Consider the following 15974-nt stretch of genomic DNA (forward strand, 5'->3'; position numbering starts at 1 on the left):
AAGAATAAACGGGAATTTTTACCTGTCCCCCACATTTTCGGTGACGTAGTGTCTGCTAATGAGTCATTTACCATAGATAAACGGGACTTTTTGAAAATTTCCAAGTAGTTGTGGCGTAGTCTGACGATTGTAAGCATTACACCCTCGGCCGTCTTTCTCGCACTGGCAGTGACTTTTCTGTGGGCTACAGTTCTGTGCAGAACGCTGATTTTGAGGTAGGAAACTCTCACAGGGTTCAATGCATTGATTAATCGTTCAGTAGTTAACCCCGCTTAATATATAGACCATTGCCAGTGATTGGTTCTGTCACAGCCTGCCTGATCAAAACTCAATTTAGATTTTGACAATGCACCTAGGAAAAATAGTCTAGAGTTACTGGTAGTACGGCTTCTTTCCACAGGACAGCGACCTTTTAGCGAACCCCCAAAGGCCCCTTAACACAGTCCTTAACAAATTCTGAACCTTAGATTGGGTATCGGTTTTGAGGTACTTTAATAGTAGTTGCCCGGTATTAGGCTATGTTGAAATCTCAGTCTACAACGCGGAGGGTTTGGGTGGGAAAATCCCCTGAAGCTGAGCGGAACGTTTGACTGCCATGGTTGTATTTTGTAACAGTTGATATCCAAACAGATCTATTAGTATCTGACTCAGTGCTTTGCCCATGTTTTTGATACATTTAGTACGCCTTTAAGTGAAAATGAAAGTAGCAGTAGTCTAAGGATGACTTAGAAAAGTTGGGCTTACGTAGAAGCAACTCGGTATAAGAAGCCAAACTTTGAATGATTAGCAGATGGAAAATGAAACCTTTCACGGTGAGTGATATGTGTGGGTGGGTGAAACAAGACACCGTGAGTTTCACTTCCCTATAGAAAACTGCTATAAGCTTGTGTTTCTTGTGTTTGTGTGTGTTTTGCCACGTTAGAGGGTGTGCATTGTATGTATATGATGTACATGTTTGGTAAGTATTTGAATTTGACTGAATTTGTGTTTGTGTATGCGCGTTTGTCAGTGTGTGTGCGCGCGCGCGTTTGCGTAACTCTGATCTATCTGATAATGATGAATTTTTAGATCCTAAAATCATTCTCAAAGAATTTATTTATAAGGTTTACGGAAAAACCTGGGTGCCTGATAGGTCAGGCTAGCTGGCATGTCCACCAGGCCAGGCTAGCATGGGGGGTAGCCTGTGTATACAAGCTCTCGGCTGGAGGTTAATGACCCCCACCCCATAGCAACCATCTCTGTTGGGTGCCGCACCGTCTGAGGGCAGTTCGTGACGTTTGCATTTCATTAACCATATATGGCGGACCAGGGCCGTCGACAGTCCGCCAGCTTTACGCGTGCTTGACATCAAGCTTTTGGGGGGCGGCAACCTAGGGCGGCGGCCGCCAGGAGCGCGATTGTCAGGCTACTCAGATTTCCCCCATTTATATCCTCACGAAAGATAAGACATCCAAACAGCAGGGGTACCGTACGTACCAGTGTATTGGGTGCAATGTCCATGCTTTCTGCTAGAGGGCCTAACTGTTTGGATTTCTTATTTTTCGTGAGGATATGAATGGGGGGATCTGAGTAGCCCGACGTGCTAGCCTGGCCTGGGGACATGCCAGCTAGCCTGGTCTGGCAGGTGTCCAGTTTTCTCCGTAAACCTCTATATATACACTGACCAAGACACCACTTGTGTCATAGCATGCATATGTTACATGCAATGACGCCGTCGAAAACACATTAGAACGTCAGCATACCAGTGGAGGTGAAAGGTAAAAGGCGGTTAAATTCAGGAAAAACATAAGGAGCCACACTGAAAACGAAAATGAAACCATGATTGTGAGTCATACTACTAGCTAGTTGCACTTCCCTTTGGAAAAGTGGTTGTGCTTGCGGTTTGTGTGTATGCCTGTCTGTGTATGTGGCTATGTGTGTGTATGTACATGTGTGTGTGTGTGTGTGTGTGTGTGTGTGTGTGTGTGTGTGTGTGAGTGAGTGTTTGAATATATGGACTAGTCATTTTACAATCGATTGTCCATCAATACACTGCAGCACTGTACCATTAGCGATAACAACTATTATATGTTTTCTTTAAACGAACAAGCAACCATGGCACTCGTGGAGCAACAGACTACCGCAACACTGACCGGAAAGATCAAGCGCTTTGACGAGGAGGTTCGTTTGACAATCAAAACGGTAAGGAAGTCGATGCTTTAATTCATTTCTACTCACTCGCTCACTCTCTCACTCGCTCACTCTCTCACTCTCTCACTCACTCACTCACTCACTCACTCACTCAATCTCCCAATCACTCACCCACTCACTCATTCACTAACTCAATCTCCCACTCACTCATGATCACTCACCAACCCACCCACTGACTGACTGATTCACTCACTCACTCACCCACTCAATCTCCCACTGATTCACTCACTCACTCACTCACTCACTCACGCACTCACTCACTCACTCACTCACTCACGCACTCACTCACTCACGCACTCACTCACTCACTCACGCACTCACTCACTCACTCACTCACCAACTCATTCACTCACTCACTCACACACACACTCACTCAATCACTCACCCACTCACTCACACACTCACTCACTCACTCACTCACTCACCCACTCACTCACCCACCCACCCACTAACTCACTCACTCACTCACCCACTAACTCACTCACTCACACACACTCACTCAATCACTCACTCACTCACCCACTCACTCACCCACTCACTCACTCACTCACTCACTCACTCACGCACACACTCACTCACTCACTCACTCACACACACACTCACTCAATCACTCACTCACCCACTCACTCACCCACTCACTCACCCACTCACTCACTCACTCACTCACACACTCACTCACTCACTCACTCAATCACTCACTCACTCACTCAATCACTCATACATCCACCACTGGGGCCACTGAAAAATATCCGGTTTCCAGACCGACTCTTACCCTAGTAACCTTTTAGTTGGGGAGGACGGGGGGGGGTGCAATTTTAGGCCATAAAATTTTATAACTGAATCAAGATTTTTTCACAACCATTTATTTTACATGACCGTCTGTCATTTTCATCTGGGCTAATGATTTGACTGTTTTACTGCGTAGTGCAGCAAAACAAATGAATAAATGGTTGAGAACAAAAAGAACATGTCTTAAACCAGTATTCCATCATTTACCAACCTGATGAAATTATTCTTTCATCCATGTTCAGAAGCAAAATACGATTGAGTACATTGGGTGAAATATTTATGAAATAAAGACTAAGCTTTAACTTCCAACACTTAGATACAGAATTGGGACTTAACAAGGTTGATGGAGTCAACCAAAAATTGGGTAAAAATGGGGTAAGTCCCAATTCTGTATCAAAGTGTTGGAAGTTAGAGCTTAGTCTTTATTTCATAACGATTTGTACCAACACAGATGAACTTTCATACTGGGTGAAATATTTGTCCATTCCTTCCCTCGCGCAAACGGAAGGACGGGTACTGGAGCTGATTACGAAATTCAAAGAAATAGAGTAGACAATTCCTGTATACCGACCCTATTTTTCACGGGATTAAAACTCAAATAAAAAACTTCCCCCTAAGCCTGGACACACTACACAAAGGTGATTTTCTTGTTTTCATGTTCCAGGCGCTGAAACAATGTGACTGGCAGTCCCTGACTAAGGAGTTTAGTCTCGAGTCCTACACACAGTTGGACAGGGAAGGGCTAGACCTGATCGTAGACTGTGTGGACGAGAGTTTTGCTGACTTCAGGAAGGATGTCCAGGTGAGATCATATTATCTGTCCATGTGACTAGAATAATGCATTCCGTTCATCAGATATGGATTGATAAATATGCACTACTAAAGTGAAACACAATGCTGTGAAACGTCGATGATCCATCTAATACGATATGCCAAAAAGCAGTTACTCAAGCAACTGGATATGATTTTGGAAACGGTCAGACGTTTCAGCTAGTATTCACTAGCTTTCGTCAGTGGCTGAGAGACCAGAGGAGAAAGTTATGCAGGTTTATATGCACAAACTATTGATTGATATGCAAATAAAGTGAAGAAAAATTTTTGGGAAGTCGAAAAGGGGAACAAAAGTCAGTCAAAATTTTGAGTTGGAGAAAAGTTTAAGTTTTTCATAAAAGTCAGACAAGTCTAGCTGAAACGTCTGACCGTTTCCAAAGTTGCTTGAGTAACTAGCGCTTTTTGGCGTACAATGCTGTGAAAGATGTGCTCTCACTAGCAGTTTGATGGAAAACTACAAGGAGAAAATCAAATTGTGCAAATGTGGACATCAGTTGGAATAATTTATGAGGAAAATCTAAAATTCCAGTAAGAATCTAAAATTGATAGGTGTATGTAAACTATGGCAAGTTGAAACATGAACAGATACGAATGCTACAAATTGGCATAATTGATACGTAAATGCTATGATGAATTATCGGTAAATGAAGTTCCCTTCATTGTGCCATGTGTAAGTTAGTTACAAATTAATTTTCACCCTGACTTGTTACCTTCCAAAAGGCTCGAGTGAATGTGGCAAAGAGGATGCATGCCAGTGGGCGGGCAGACGTCTACAAGGGCAAAAACCAGCAAGGTTTCCACGATAAATTCTACAGGTCAGTAGTTATCTTTTTCTTAGGCCACACCGCCTTAATTTTATGGATGACATCCGCGCGCGCATTGATTTTCGCCTATTCTAAAAAAAAAAAAAGATCACGTCCTCCGAGGCTCTGGCCTGGCTCTAGGCCTGGGTAGTCCAAGGTAGTTAGCGATAATACGGAGCCGGTGGTAACTCTGGAGGATGGCACCCAGGCTGCCGAAGCTCCACGACTCAAGAACTAAGTACATACGTACAGTGCCAATTCATAATATCCGCAAAAAGCCAGCATGTGCCGGCTTGTCGTATACGTCACTATGTACTGCCGCAAATTCACAATACATGAGCTTTGCATTCCTGTGCTTTAGTAGCATTTTTATTTTGGGCCGGAATTTTTTTATTCGCCCGCGAGCACTAGTTTGGTGGTCTTCAGAGGATATCATCCATAAAATTAAGTCGGTGTGGCCTTACTTGTCCCAGTACCTGAAATGTTTTTCTGTACCCGGAAGTATTGTATTGAGTGGCAAAGCTGTACAAGGTGTGTGCATCTTTGTCCGAACAGATCAGGTTAACAGCACATGGGTGGGGAGGGATTGATAGGCACAATAACAGGAGGTCAAACGCCAGACACAGAAAATGTATGCCCTTGGAGGCCAGGAAAACTCTACAAATCCTGAAATCTGATAGCTCCAATTTCTTGTTTTGTCCTTATACCGCTGGCTCTGTCATCTAATCATTGAATTAATTATTGAGTCATCCATACGCCATTCACTCCCAATCTAGGTACTACCTGTTTGTGCGTGCCAACACGAACGAAACCTACGACGTCTTCCTGGCTTACGTTTGCCGCAAGGAGGAGTTTGACTTCTTCTTGGCCGTCAAGAAGTGTATCGCAGGTGAGGAATCATTACTTAAATAACAGCGACAGTCGTTTGAATGTTTTTTTTTTAATAATCCAATCAGGTTGATTGAAACTACAAATGTTGTGATCATAACAATCAGTGAACATGTATTTAGTTTTTAGGATTTGAGGATTCCAGCCTTCCTAGCTTTAGTACGCATCCAAGCTAACGGGATCTCTTTATATTGCATTGTCACAAGTTTAGTTCTATTCTAATGCCATCTGTGACTACTCTCTAAGCAGAGGTGTTTTAGCCGTTTTTATCTGACTTTTTTGTACATGTGCAGGTATCTTAAGTTTCTTTTTTTGCGCCAGCCTTCGGATGGCGTATTAGATACTGCTCTGCCAATGTTGTCGCCTTGCCAATTTGATGCTCTAGTTTTGAGTTTTGCACTCTCCAAGCAGATCTTTAGGTGGTGGTCTTACAGTCACCAAAGGATATCTGCTTGGGGATTATTTTGTGACGTGATTACCTCTGCTTGACAGGGACCGCGAATGTGATGTCAAGCTTGCCAGCCATAGTCTGGAAGAAGATTGCAGGTGATTCTAAAGCAGCCAATGCTATCGTAGACGGTGTCCTTGGGGACGACTCCAAGGTACGGGTATAACATCTACACATACGTTTCAATCAATCATCAACTAATGAAAACTTTATATCACAGTTGGATAATATAAGCAACCCAACATGTTCAGAGTACGGTTAAGCATTAGAGCATTAGAACAGTGTGTTTCTGTAAGTGTGCGTGTGTGTGTGTGTGTGTGTTTGTATGTGTGTGTATCACGATGTGTTAGTGTGTATTTGAATACAGTCATGTATGTATGTGTGTGTGCCTGTGTTTGTATGTAACAGTTGTGTGTGTGTGTGTGTATGTGTGCGAGTGTGTGTATATGTGTGTGTGTGTGTGTGCGCGCGCGCATGTGTGTGCGCGCGTGTATGTGTGTGTGTGCGCGCGCGTGTATGTATGTGTGTGCGCGCGTATGTGTCTTTGTGTGTGTGTGTGTGTGTGCGCGCGTGTTTGTGAGTGTGTGCGCGTGTGTATTTGTGTGTGTGTGTTTGTGTGTGTGTGTGTGTGAGAGAGAGAGAGAGAGAGAGAGAGAGAACTCTCAATAAAAGAAAAAAATATCCTACAGATGGACATTCTTTTTCCCCCTAACTTCAGGCTGTCACTGCCCCGAAGTATGGCGGGATCCCAAACGACCTGGGCGACAAGCTGATGGAGTTTGAGTTCGTGGAGAGTCTGATCGAGCGGGGGACTCTGGTTCCTGAGGGGGAGGACGGACGCCAGTTCAAACTTGTCATCTGTTAAGCATAGACGTTAGGAACATTGCATAAAAAGTGGTGTCCGTCGATGCCTAAACTCCGAAGTAGCAAAAACGAATAACAAAATTCCATAACCAGCATTTTCTACCCTACAAAACCAGAGTAAGTTCCACTGTGGATATGTGAAACACTTTTGTCATTTATTGCAAAACGATTTAGCAATTTTCTATTGTTTAAAAGTATATCGTAAGGAAAAATAGTGGTATTTTTAATCTTAACCCAGGCATTTTAGCAGCTTAGTATGGTACTGAGTCTACATGGAATTCCTTGTCGGCAAGGGTGTACGGACGCTAAAGTACACAACATTCTGTAGTACTTTATACACTACATCTATTTGTCTTTTTTTCTAAAGATGGACTGATTTGTATCAGCAGCAGGCCTGGGATGCTAGAATTGAATATGGATGAACACTGTAATTTCCCGAGTCCACATTATACTGGTATTAGAAGTTTGTGTCAGTTGGATAGGCTATATGATAATAACGTTAATGCCCCGCCTTATCCTCGGTGTACATGGTGATATTATAATCCCTGGTCAGGTGCTATAGCAAACCTCATAAACCAAACATACAATCATGTCTTTTATCAAACTTTGTGATGAACAAAACAATCATGTAAATCAAACTTAACTTCACCCGTATTACTAGCTTATTATTACGGCCTCAGTAAAAACCTACTTCACATAAATCCTTACAGTAACTGTTGTTTGTGTACAGGTGAGTTCTTACATGGAGAATATCCCAACCATATCATATTCCTGTATTTCGTTATATTCATTTTGATTTCAAAAGTGACTGGCGTAATACATTTCCAATAGAGAGACACTTTTGGTTTTTTTTATTCCCTTACGGGCGCAAATGACCTCATGGCCCGGCGGTTGTCCACCCAACAGAGACCTCTCACCTACATGCGTCGGCCATGCTTCTCTTTTTTTGACACCGGGAAGAGAACACAGTGCTGCAGCATGAAGAACAAGACAAACAGAATGGACAGGGCAGCCAGCCCAAACTTAATGAAGTCTCCAAACAGGGTGGTCCAGTCATCTGGGGGGGGGGGATGTTACAGGGGTACGTGTTAAGGGTCTTGAATACATTCTATGAAACAAGGCAATCAGAGATGGCAGACTTCGTCCAAGTTTGTATAGGGACATGGACACCAGTCTTGTTGGTGTGGCATCCAGCACCAAGGACAGGGACACCAGTCTTGTTGGTGTGGCATTCAGCACCAGGCACAGGGACACCAGTCTTGTTGGTGTGGCATTCAGGTACAGGGACACCAGTCTTGTTGGTGTGGCATTCAGCACCAAGGACACCAGTTTAGTAGGTGTGGCATTCAGGGACAGGGACACCAGTCTTGTTGGTGTGGCATTCAGCACCAAGGACAGGGACACCAGTCTTGTTGGTGTGGCATTCAGCACCACTGACACCAGTGTTGTTGGTGTGGCATTCAGGGACAGGGACACCAGTCTTGTTGGTGTGTCATTCCGCACTAAGGACACCAGTCATGTTGGTGTGTCATTCAGCACCAGGGACAGGGACACCAGTCTTGTAGGTGTGTCATTCCGCACCAGGGACAGGGACACCAGTCTTGTTGGTGTGTCATTCCGCACCAGGGACAGGGACACCAGTCTTGTTGGTGTGTCATTCCGCACCAAGGACACCAGTCTTGTTGGTGTGTCATTCAACATCAGGGACAGGGACACCAGTCTTGTTGGTGTGTCATTCAACATCAGGGGCAGGGACACCAGTCTTGTTGGTGTGTCATTCCGCACCAAGGACACCAGTCTTGTTGGTGTGTCATTCAACATCAGGGACAGGGACACCAGTCTTGTTGGTGTGTCATTCAACATCAGGGGCAGGGACACCAGTCTTGTTGGTGTGTCATTCAACATCAGGGGCAGGTTAAGACACCTTTTGGCAGGTTGTAGATAGTTGACCGCCACGTGAGATCACACTTCTCCTCCTCAAGCAGTTGTAGCATGTGTCCTTGTTGCAGTAGGTTCTTTTGATGCTGACTCCACACATCATGGCGCATGTCAGCCACCTGTTGTTTGATGTGTTTGCGTACTGAAGGCCATTCTAAGTCTTTTGCCGCGCAGGTGGCTTGTTGGTGGATGGTGTGGCAGGTTTTAATACCCCGTTTCTGTATTTATTGATGTACAAAATATCAACCAGTCCACATGCACTCATACTCACCAAGGACTCCAATTGTTGCTCAGAGGTGATGTCACCTGCTGCAGTTCTCCTCCCAGTCAGACTGTGGCGCTGTGGGGCATGCGGTGACAGTTTGGAGGCTGTGGGATACAAAATAGAGCAGGTTGAATAAGTATGCAGTATAGCTTCAAGGAAAAAACTTTTGTTGCAGATTGGTTAAGACTTGAGAAGTAGAAGGTGATCAAAATCAATGTAAGGTATGTCCATACTGTTTCTGCCTGAAAAAATAAAGTTGAATGAAGGAAAAAGAAGAAATCATTTCAAATAGTTCCGTAAGATCCTTCCTGGTCCATCTTATGTCAAAGGGCTGAAAAACAGAGCTCAGATTAGAACAGACATAAACGTAAACACAAAGATTACAAACTCTTACCAGTCCTCTCAGAGGAGCGGTTCATGGCAGCTTCTCGCTTCAGCCGCTGGGCGGCACGGTAGTCTGCGTCCTCCACGGTGATGTATACATCAGGTTCAGGATACCTCTGGAGCCGCGACTTCCCCACTACTGTCACCTCCTGCTCATGGCGGGCATAGTGATTCCGCGCTCCCACCAGGCTGGGCTGTACAGGCACTCTACGGGCTGCGGACAGGTCCTCCCCGAACATGGCGGTAGTGTACGCCGCTCGGAGCAGCTGCTCTTCATCTTGAAAGGCACGGCGTTGTGGCGCTCCTGCTCCAGTTGGTAGACTTTCTCCATCGCAGTGACTTTTGTTCCCCTTCTCTTGGCCGGTAGCTTTGAGGAGCTGAGGTCCTCGCCAAACATTTCTGAAATTTCTGGTAGCAGATCCTGTCGGCATGGTCTTCCAGGGCTCAGCCCAGCTCTTCAAATGTAGGCGATGCTCTCGAATACCTTTAGACACACAAAAAAGAAAAGGATGTATGAAATTAAGTACAATTAACAATTTATACGACTACAGAATCTTAGAATTATGATAACCTTAAACCTCACTATATAATTCAATGTTTAATCACATGAGAAATGGGCTAAAGGTTCTTCACAGGAGTCAGAATATGGGATCTTTACACACTGTGATGAAATATTTTTGCACTGGATGTACCTGTTTAAAGATTTTTTTTGTTGAAATAGTAACTCAAATGATAAAAGAAACTTGCAAAGTCCTAATCCCTTCTGGACCAAGGCACGATGACGATTACTGCTGGATGTTTTCTCAAGCTTGAAACACTGAAACAAACCTCTGAAATATCCATGCGTCTGTGAAAACAGAGTCCTTTGATGACTTCTGACATTGTCCGACAAGATAGAAAATAAAAACAGAAATACGAACATGCCATGACTCTTCTTCATTATGGTGGGATTGTAAATTTTGTACGTTGTGATATCTTTTTTACATTTCCAGACAGATAGGAGGCTCGAGAGGAGACGACCATTTTAAAGGACTCCTTTTAATTGTATAAATGTATTAGGCTGTATGATTTTATTCTTATTTATTGGTTTATTTGTATTAGCAACAACATATCTCGCAGCCTTGTTTTAAGAGGGCTGAATTCCGATGTTTGTTTACAACATACATAATTAATTAATGCAAATTACAATTAGGCCACACCAATTTAATTTCTTGGTTAACGGAGTTTTCTAGAAAAATGATGGAGCGGGCCGGGCGGGCGAAAAAAAAAGAAAATAAAAACAGGCCTAGGCATCCTCTTATGCGCCAAAATGGTACGATAGGAGCCATGAAGTCAACACACCAGGCTCGTTCAAAATTTAAACAGTGAATTTTGAACTTTGAATGACACCATTGCATTGGAAGATGGAATAACTGTAACAACTAGGATAAAAAGGACTGTTTTCAACTGTTCAGGGCAAAATATGAGCATTTTGCAGTTGATTCTGAATCTTTATTTTTATTTGCAAATCTGAAAAAAAATGAAGCGGCGAATCCGTTAACCAAGAAATTAAATTGGTGTGGCCTTAGGTCGGAATCTACAGGTTGATGTAGTATCACTTTGGTTCAACGAATTTAGATATTTGCAATAATGACTTATATCACTTAAGTTTTTAACATATATGTGGAATAATAGTCATCATAAATGAATAAATCATCATCATTATCATGATAAGTCAAAGTTGACTTATCAAAGGCTAACAGGAATATAGATTCCTCTTTACAATGTACTTGTCAAGTATCTGAAGTGGGAAAACTTACTTAACCCTAAACAGTACACCTGGGGTCCGCGCGGACCCCAGTACTATATATTCTGTAATATCTTTTTTGTTTCTAAAGATTTTTTTCTGAAATTTTAGGTAATTGTTACCCACAAAGTTGTCTCTCAATACAGTGCAGAAAACTCCGTTTCTACCATTTATAAAAAAAAATTATATCTGTAATTTTCGTTTTGGGGTCCGCGCGGACCCCAGCCGGCTTTCGATCATAATGGATACACTGGCGTTCTTATACATTACCTTATTTCCGTTTTTATATGTTTTTATGCACTCATCGTATGTCTACCAAGTTTTCAGAGAATGGTGTAGTAAAAGAATTAAATTTTAATAACTTTGGTGTAATTATGACGTCATATGACGTCAGAGCTAATAATATAGTCCGCCATATTAGATTTTGACCAATGACGTCATCAAATTAGCATATTCTATGCATATTAAATGATTTATCTTATATTTAATTATGTAAGATGTTATTAATGTTGGAAAAGAAGTGTAATTTAATATAAAACTCAGAAAATTTTTATGTTTAAACCAAAATTACTTCTATTTTCAAAAAAATAGCCCGTTGCCATGGCAACACAAAAAAACATCAACTTACTAGTATTAAACTAATATGAACTTTTTTCCAGAGACATTTTAGGAAAGGTCTCCAAATTTGATACTTCTAGCGCAAGCCGTTTAGCCGCTATCTGAGATCAAAGTTGGGCCTCAAAAGCCCCTTCAGTCTGAAATGGGTTTAAAAATCGGGTATTTCTTCTTGTCTTCTTTTCTTCACCAAAAAATAGAAAAAGTTCAAAATGTATGATTTTTGTATGTAATGTGGACACAGAGGTTCCCACATCAGTTTGCAAAACAATTGAGCTGGTAGCATGTTGATAATTTTTAAAAATTAGCAAAAAACTGTTCTGGGGTCCGCGCGGACCCCAGGTGTACAGATTAATCAGTCCGGGAAGGTGTACTGTTGAGGGTTAAAACATGACCGAAAAGTATGCGCCTTAGTGTACTATAGGCAGATTCAGGGCCAGGCTCAATGCTTTTCACTGACCTGAAAACACTTGTGTGTAAAATTATGCCCCACAGCCTCTATAACCACCTTTAAGAAATTAATCCTAGTTTACTATCTCTCTCTTACCAACAACAGATTCGATCCCAACAATATATGCACCTGGCTTACTCAATGTCCTTGTCGCAAGTGTTCTCCATTCTAATCACCCCAATCAGATATCTTGTTATTATTATCATGATTTATTTATTTATTTGAATTATTTTGCTAGGTACCTTTTCAAATCAAATGTTATTACTAATTGATATCATTACCATGATATTAGCATCGTTTTTGTTAAATTAAACTGATATTCCTACTGTTGCTCGACCTGTTATGTATTATTTATTACTTATCGAATGATCTAGATCTATTATTTATCGTTGGCTTTTCGTTCTATTTACTTCAACGTTCATTATATAATTTGTTAATTCTTTGTCATCATCCTTGTATCAAGGGTTGTTATGACTTTTTTGTTATTGTTTATTTTGATTATTATTTATGTAATCCTTATCAGTTTATTTTGGTGGGGGTTTTTAAAAAGGAGTAAACTATGTTCCTGTTACCCCTATCCATTTACACATTTGTGGTAATAAAGTTGTAATAAATAAAACACAATCCCGCACACCGTGCATCTGCTTGGAGACCAACGATCAATGGTATATGTCATTGATTAACTTAAAGTTTACTCACTCTCCTGTTGGGGTCATATGACGCTGACCAGGAAAAGGTCAACGAGCTCTAGAACTTTTCAAGGGACTTAAAATAGTTACTACGTCATTTGGCTTGCTTACCTCCTTACAGTTTTTCTCTTTCCCCGCAACAGCACATAGAAATTATGAAAATCGTCGCAATCGGTGAGAATATACATTCTGATATTATCTCTTTTTTACCTAGAAGCATATCTATTACGTTGGACTCTTTCTAGTAGACAGAAACATGTTAGTTGCTCATGTTATGTTGTTATTCATAATTGTTGTTTCAGTTAGGATTATTAAGACGTCGTTTATTTTAGGCTATGAAGATTTACGACATTTGTGGAAGAGTTGACATAACAGGTTACTATCACCTCTTCAAGATGTCAAACCTGAGACCAGACTGTAAGGTTTGAACCACTCACACCGGGAACACGGCCATTTGTGTATAACAAGCGTCTATACCTCATGTTATTGAACGCTAGTTATCTTCCCCAAGAGGTACTATGTTTTCGGTGTGGTGTGTGTTTTTGTGGACAGCACATTAACTGGGGGATCGGTGGGTATTTATGATGTTTGCATGCAACACGAAGGGACTTTTTGATTATGGTCCCCCTTACAGCTTCCTATAGTACTGCAAAAGAACATGTTCTGGTCATGATTTCTAACACATGTGTAAACCTGACAATGTCATGCAGTGTATTTAAGGTGTATCTCCAGTTGCTTTAAAATGTCAGAGAGAAGAATTCTTCAAGACCTAGATTAGATAGAACGTCTTTTCTGACTGTAGTTTTTAAGACTTTTACGTTATTCTTATATCCCATATATCATGTTATACTCAAACTCAGTATGATATAACGTTACATGTAACATCGTACTCTGATGTATGCATTTAGCCCCATGGGGATGAACATGCAGATAAAGATTCATTATCATAAAACATAGCGTTCCTGTTGGGAGTGTGTGCGGTGGTGGTGGAGGGATGTTGTCTGCCCAAACAGTTTGAGTGCGTCGTTGGTGTCCAGAACGCCACTTTCAGGGCCGGGAAGCTAGGTAAGGTTAGAAGCCTTCTTGGGTCATGTCTATTAATTAAGATCCAACCCCAATACTAGAAAGGTCGACAAATTGGTTGGGAGCAAATACAGCATATTTCAGTCCATCTCCCTCCCACGCAAAAGTAGACTATTCCAAACTTACCCCAGTGCAAAACTGGCAAAGGTTCTCAAATAAAAGAATTAAATAGTAGCTATGTAATTGAGAACAAAGATGCAAGAACAAGCACTTTGAATCTCGAAAGCTTTACTAATCTTATTACAGGTATGCAAATACTAACAATGATGAGGTTGTAATACCAGGGATCAGGATTCAAAAGTCCATTTTTTGTCGAAAAATGTCCAAAAAAAAAACTTCTTTAAAATTTTTCAAAGGCATGTATTAAAAAAAATGAAAAACAAGTATGATGTTTTTAAAAAAACACAGGCGACGATTTTGTGTTTAACTGTTCCGTTCTTTATAAATCGTTTTTTTTTTCAAATACGTACACATATAATTCAGAAAGAATCCAGAATTTCTGTACAGTACGAGGAAAGCCGTCAGGGGTCCAAAATCAGTTAGACCCAGGTAAATTTATGTTGTGTTTCTAGCCCTTGAAAAATTAGAATCGCTAGATAGGGATTCACCTTTTTTATCTGTCTTTTGTTTTTTTTTCATAGATCTTTGTGCACTTTCCACAAACTAGAATTCAAGTTACCTCGAACAGTACTCGATGTCATTTACAAATCCTTTATTTACCCACTTCTCGAATACGCTGATATCATATGGCAAGTATGTAACGTAACCTCATTCGATTCCCAACGCTTAGAACGAGTGGAGTACATGAATGCTCCCTTACAGGTTCAGGGGGTGTAAGGGGGTCCTCGTATTCCTCTCTCCTTGCAGAACTAGTTTGGGAAACACTTTGGGATCGTCGTCATTCTTTGTCTATGTTCTACAAAATTGTTCACGGTAATATCCGCCAGCATCTTAAAGACCTAATTACTCCTGAAGTTGCCGTTTCTATCTGTTACGACCTTCGTAATAAGCACAACCTTCGGCTGCCATGTTGATTGATTATATGGATGACGTCCTCTGGGAACAACATTACGATGCGAGCGTGCGACTAAAAAAAGTTTGGAAAAACCTTTCCTTCATCATGAAATCTACGTGCATTGTCATAAAGGTTGAACAAATGGCTTAACACACAGATGTATGTATGGTATGGCGAGTAATAATAGACTGGGGTCCGGTCCATGAACTTGGAGTTAACTTCATGTAACTCTGAGTGCATCTCCCGTAGGCGGCAGAGCGGTAAACGTTAACTTCATGTAATTCTGTAAACTTTAGTCCCAAGTTACTCCCAAGTTACCACCCCGCTCGGTAAATGTACAAGCGACTGTTTGGTGAGTCTTTGAATGTATTGTGTTTCTTTAAAACCCTTCGGATTTGTACCCTGCTAAATCTCAAAATTTTACAGTAAGTCGCGAGAAAATTCAAACATTGGGTTGACCTTATTGGAAAACACATGGTTCCGACACCCTTCTGAACAGCCGAATCGCGGGGAGCGATTTCTACCGAAAATGACCGAAATAAAACATGACGTAATGCTTGCAACAGCATGCGGTTGCTGATTGGTCAAATGTTTGTCAGGGTATTATGGGTTGCCGCCTGCTAGCAGAAGCCGGAAGTGAATTCCAAGGATCGAGATGGACTCCAGTCAATTTTCCAATCGTCCCGAAACGTAACAAATCTACTTTCATTTCGACATCGGGACAGTGGTAACGAACACCTAATTTCTTATTTCCTGCGAAACATACCTTCGCTCTCACTGCGCTCAGACAGGCAAAGAAGGTTATCTATTACGTTATAGTGTAGCCTTCTTGGATAGGCGAAGGTAGGTCAATGGCTTGAACTTTTCACCCTTTTCACCCGGTCTGTTTGCTGTGTCAGGGAAACAGTTTTCTCATCTCAATATTACAATTAAAA

The 15974-nt window shown here is 41.6% G+C and overlaps 2 protein-coding genes and 1 pseudogene across 3 annotated transcripts in view; 2 read left to right on the forward strand and 1 right to left on the reverse strand.

Annotated features, from left to right (window-relative positions):
* Positions 1-92: 92 nt before the first annotated feature.
* LOC109470846 lies at positions 93-7276 on the forward strand. 2 transcript variants are annotated; one of them, XM_019769936.1, is made up of 7 exons: positions 93-215; positions 2090-2181; positions 3644-3781; positions 4531-4625; positions 5390-5502; positions 5994-6103; positions 6668-7276. In XM_019769936.1, exons 2-7 carry the CDS (start codon positions 2095-2097, stop codon positions 6812-6814), a joined length of 690 nt encoding a protein of 229 aa, XP_019625495.1. In that variant the 5' UTR covers positions 93-215; positions 2090-2094; the 3' UTR covers positions 6815-7276. The 2 variants fall into 2 exon arrangements, with proteins under 2 accessions (XP_019625495.1, XP_019625494.1); XM_019769935.1 differs by lacking the exon at positions 93-215 and adding an exon at positions 668-958.
* A 1735-nt stretch (positions 7277-9011) lies between these two features.
* On the reverse strand, positions 9012-10340 carry LOC109470833 (annotated as a pseudogene).
* Positions 10341-12994: 2654 nt separating this feature from the next.
* LOC109470834 overlaps positions 12995-15974 on the forward strand; it is an 8537-nt gene continuing 5557 nt past the window's right edge. Inside the window, exons 1-2 of the mRNA XM_019769921.1 lie at positions 12995-13115; positions 13899-14006. Of these exons, the coding sequence (XP_019625480.1) occupies positions 13097-13115; positions 13899-14006 (127 nt within the window). The 5' untranslated portion in view covers positions 12995-13096. The remainder of the gene's footprint in view (positions 13116-13898; positions 14007-15974) is intronic.

Source organism: Branchiostoma belcheri, unplaced genomic scaffold (assembly GCF_001625305.1).
Source record: "Branchiostoma belcheri isolate BF01 breed outbred unplaced genomic scaffold, Haploidv18h27 scaffold235, whole genome shotgun sequence".
In the NCBI taxonomy this organism is placed as follows: domain Eukaryota; kingdom Metazoa; phylum Chordata; class Leptocardii; order Amphioxiformes; family Branchiostomatidae; genus Branchiostoma; species Branchiostoma belcheri.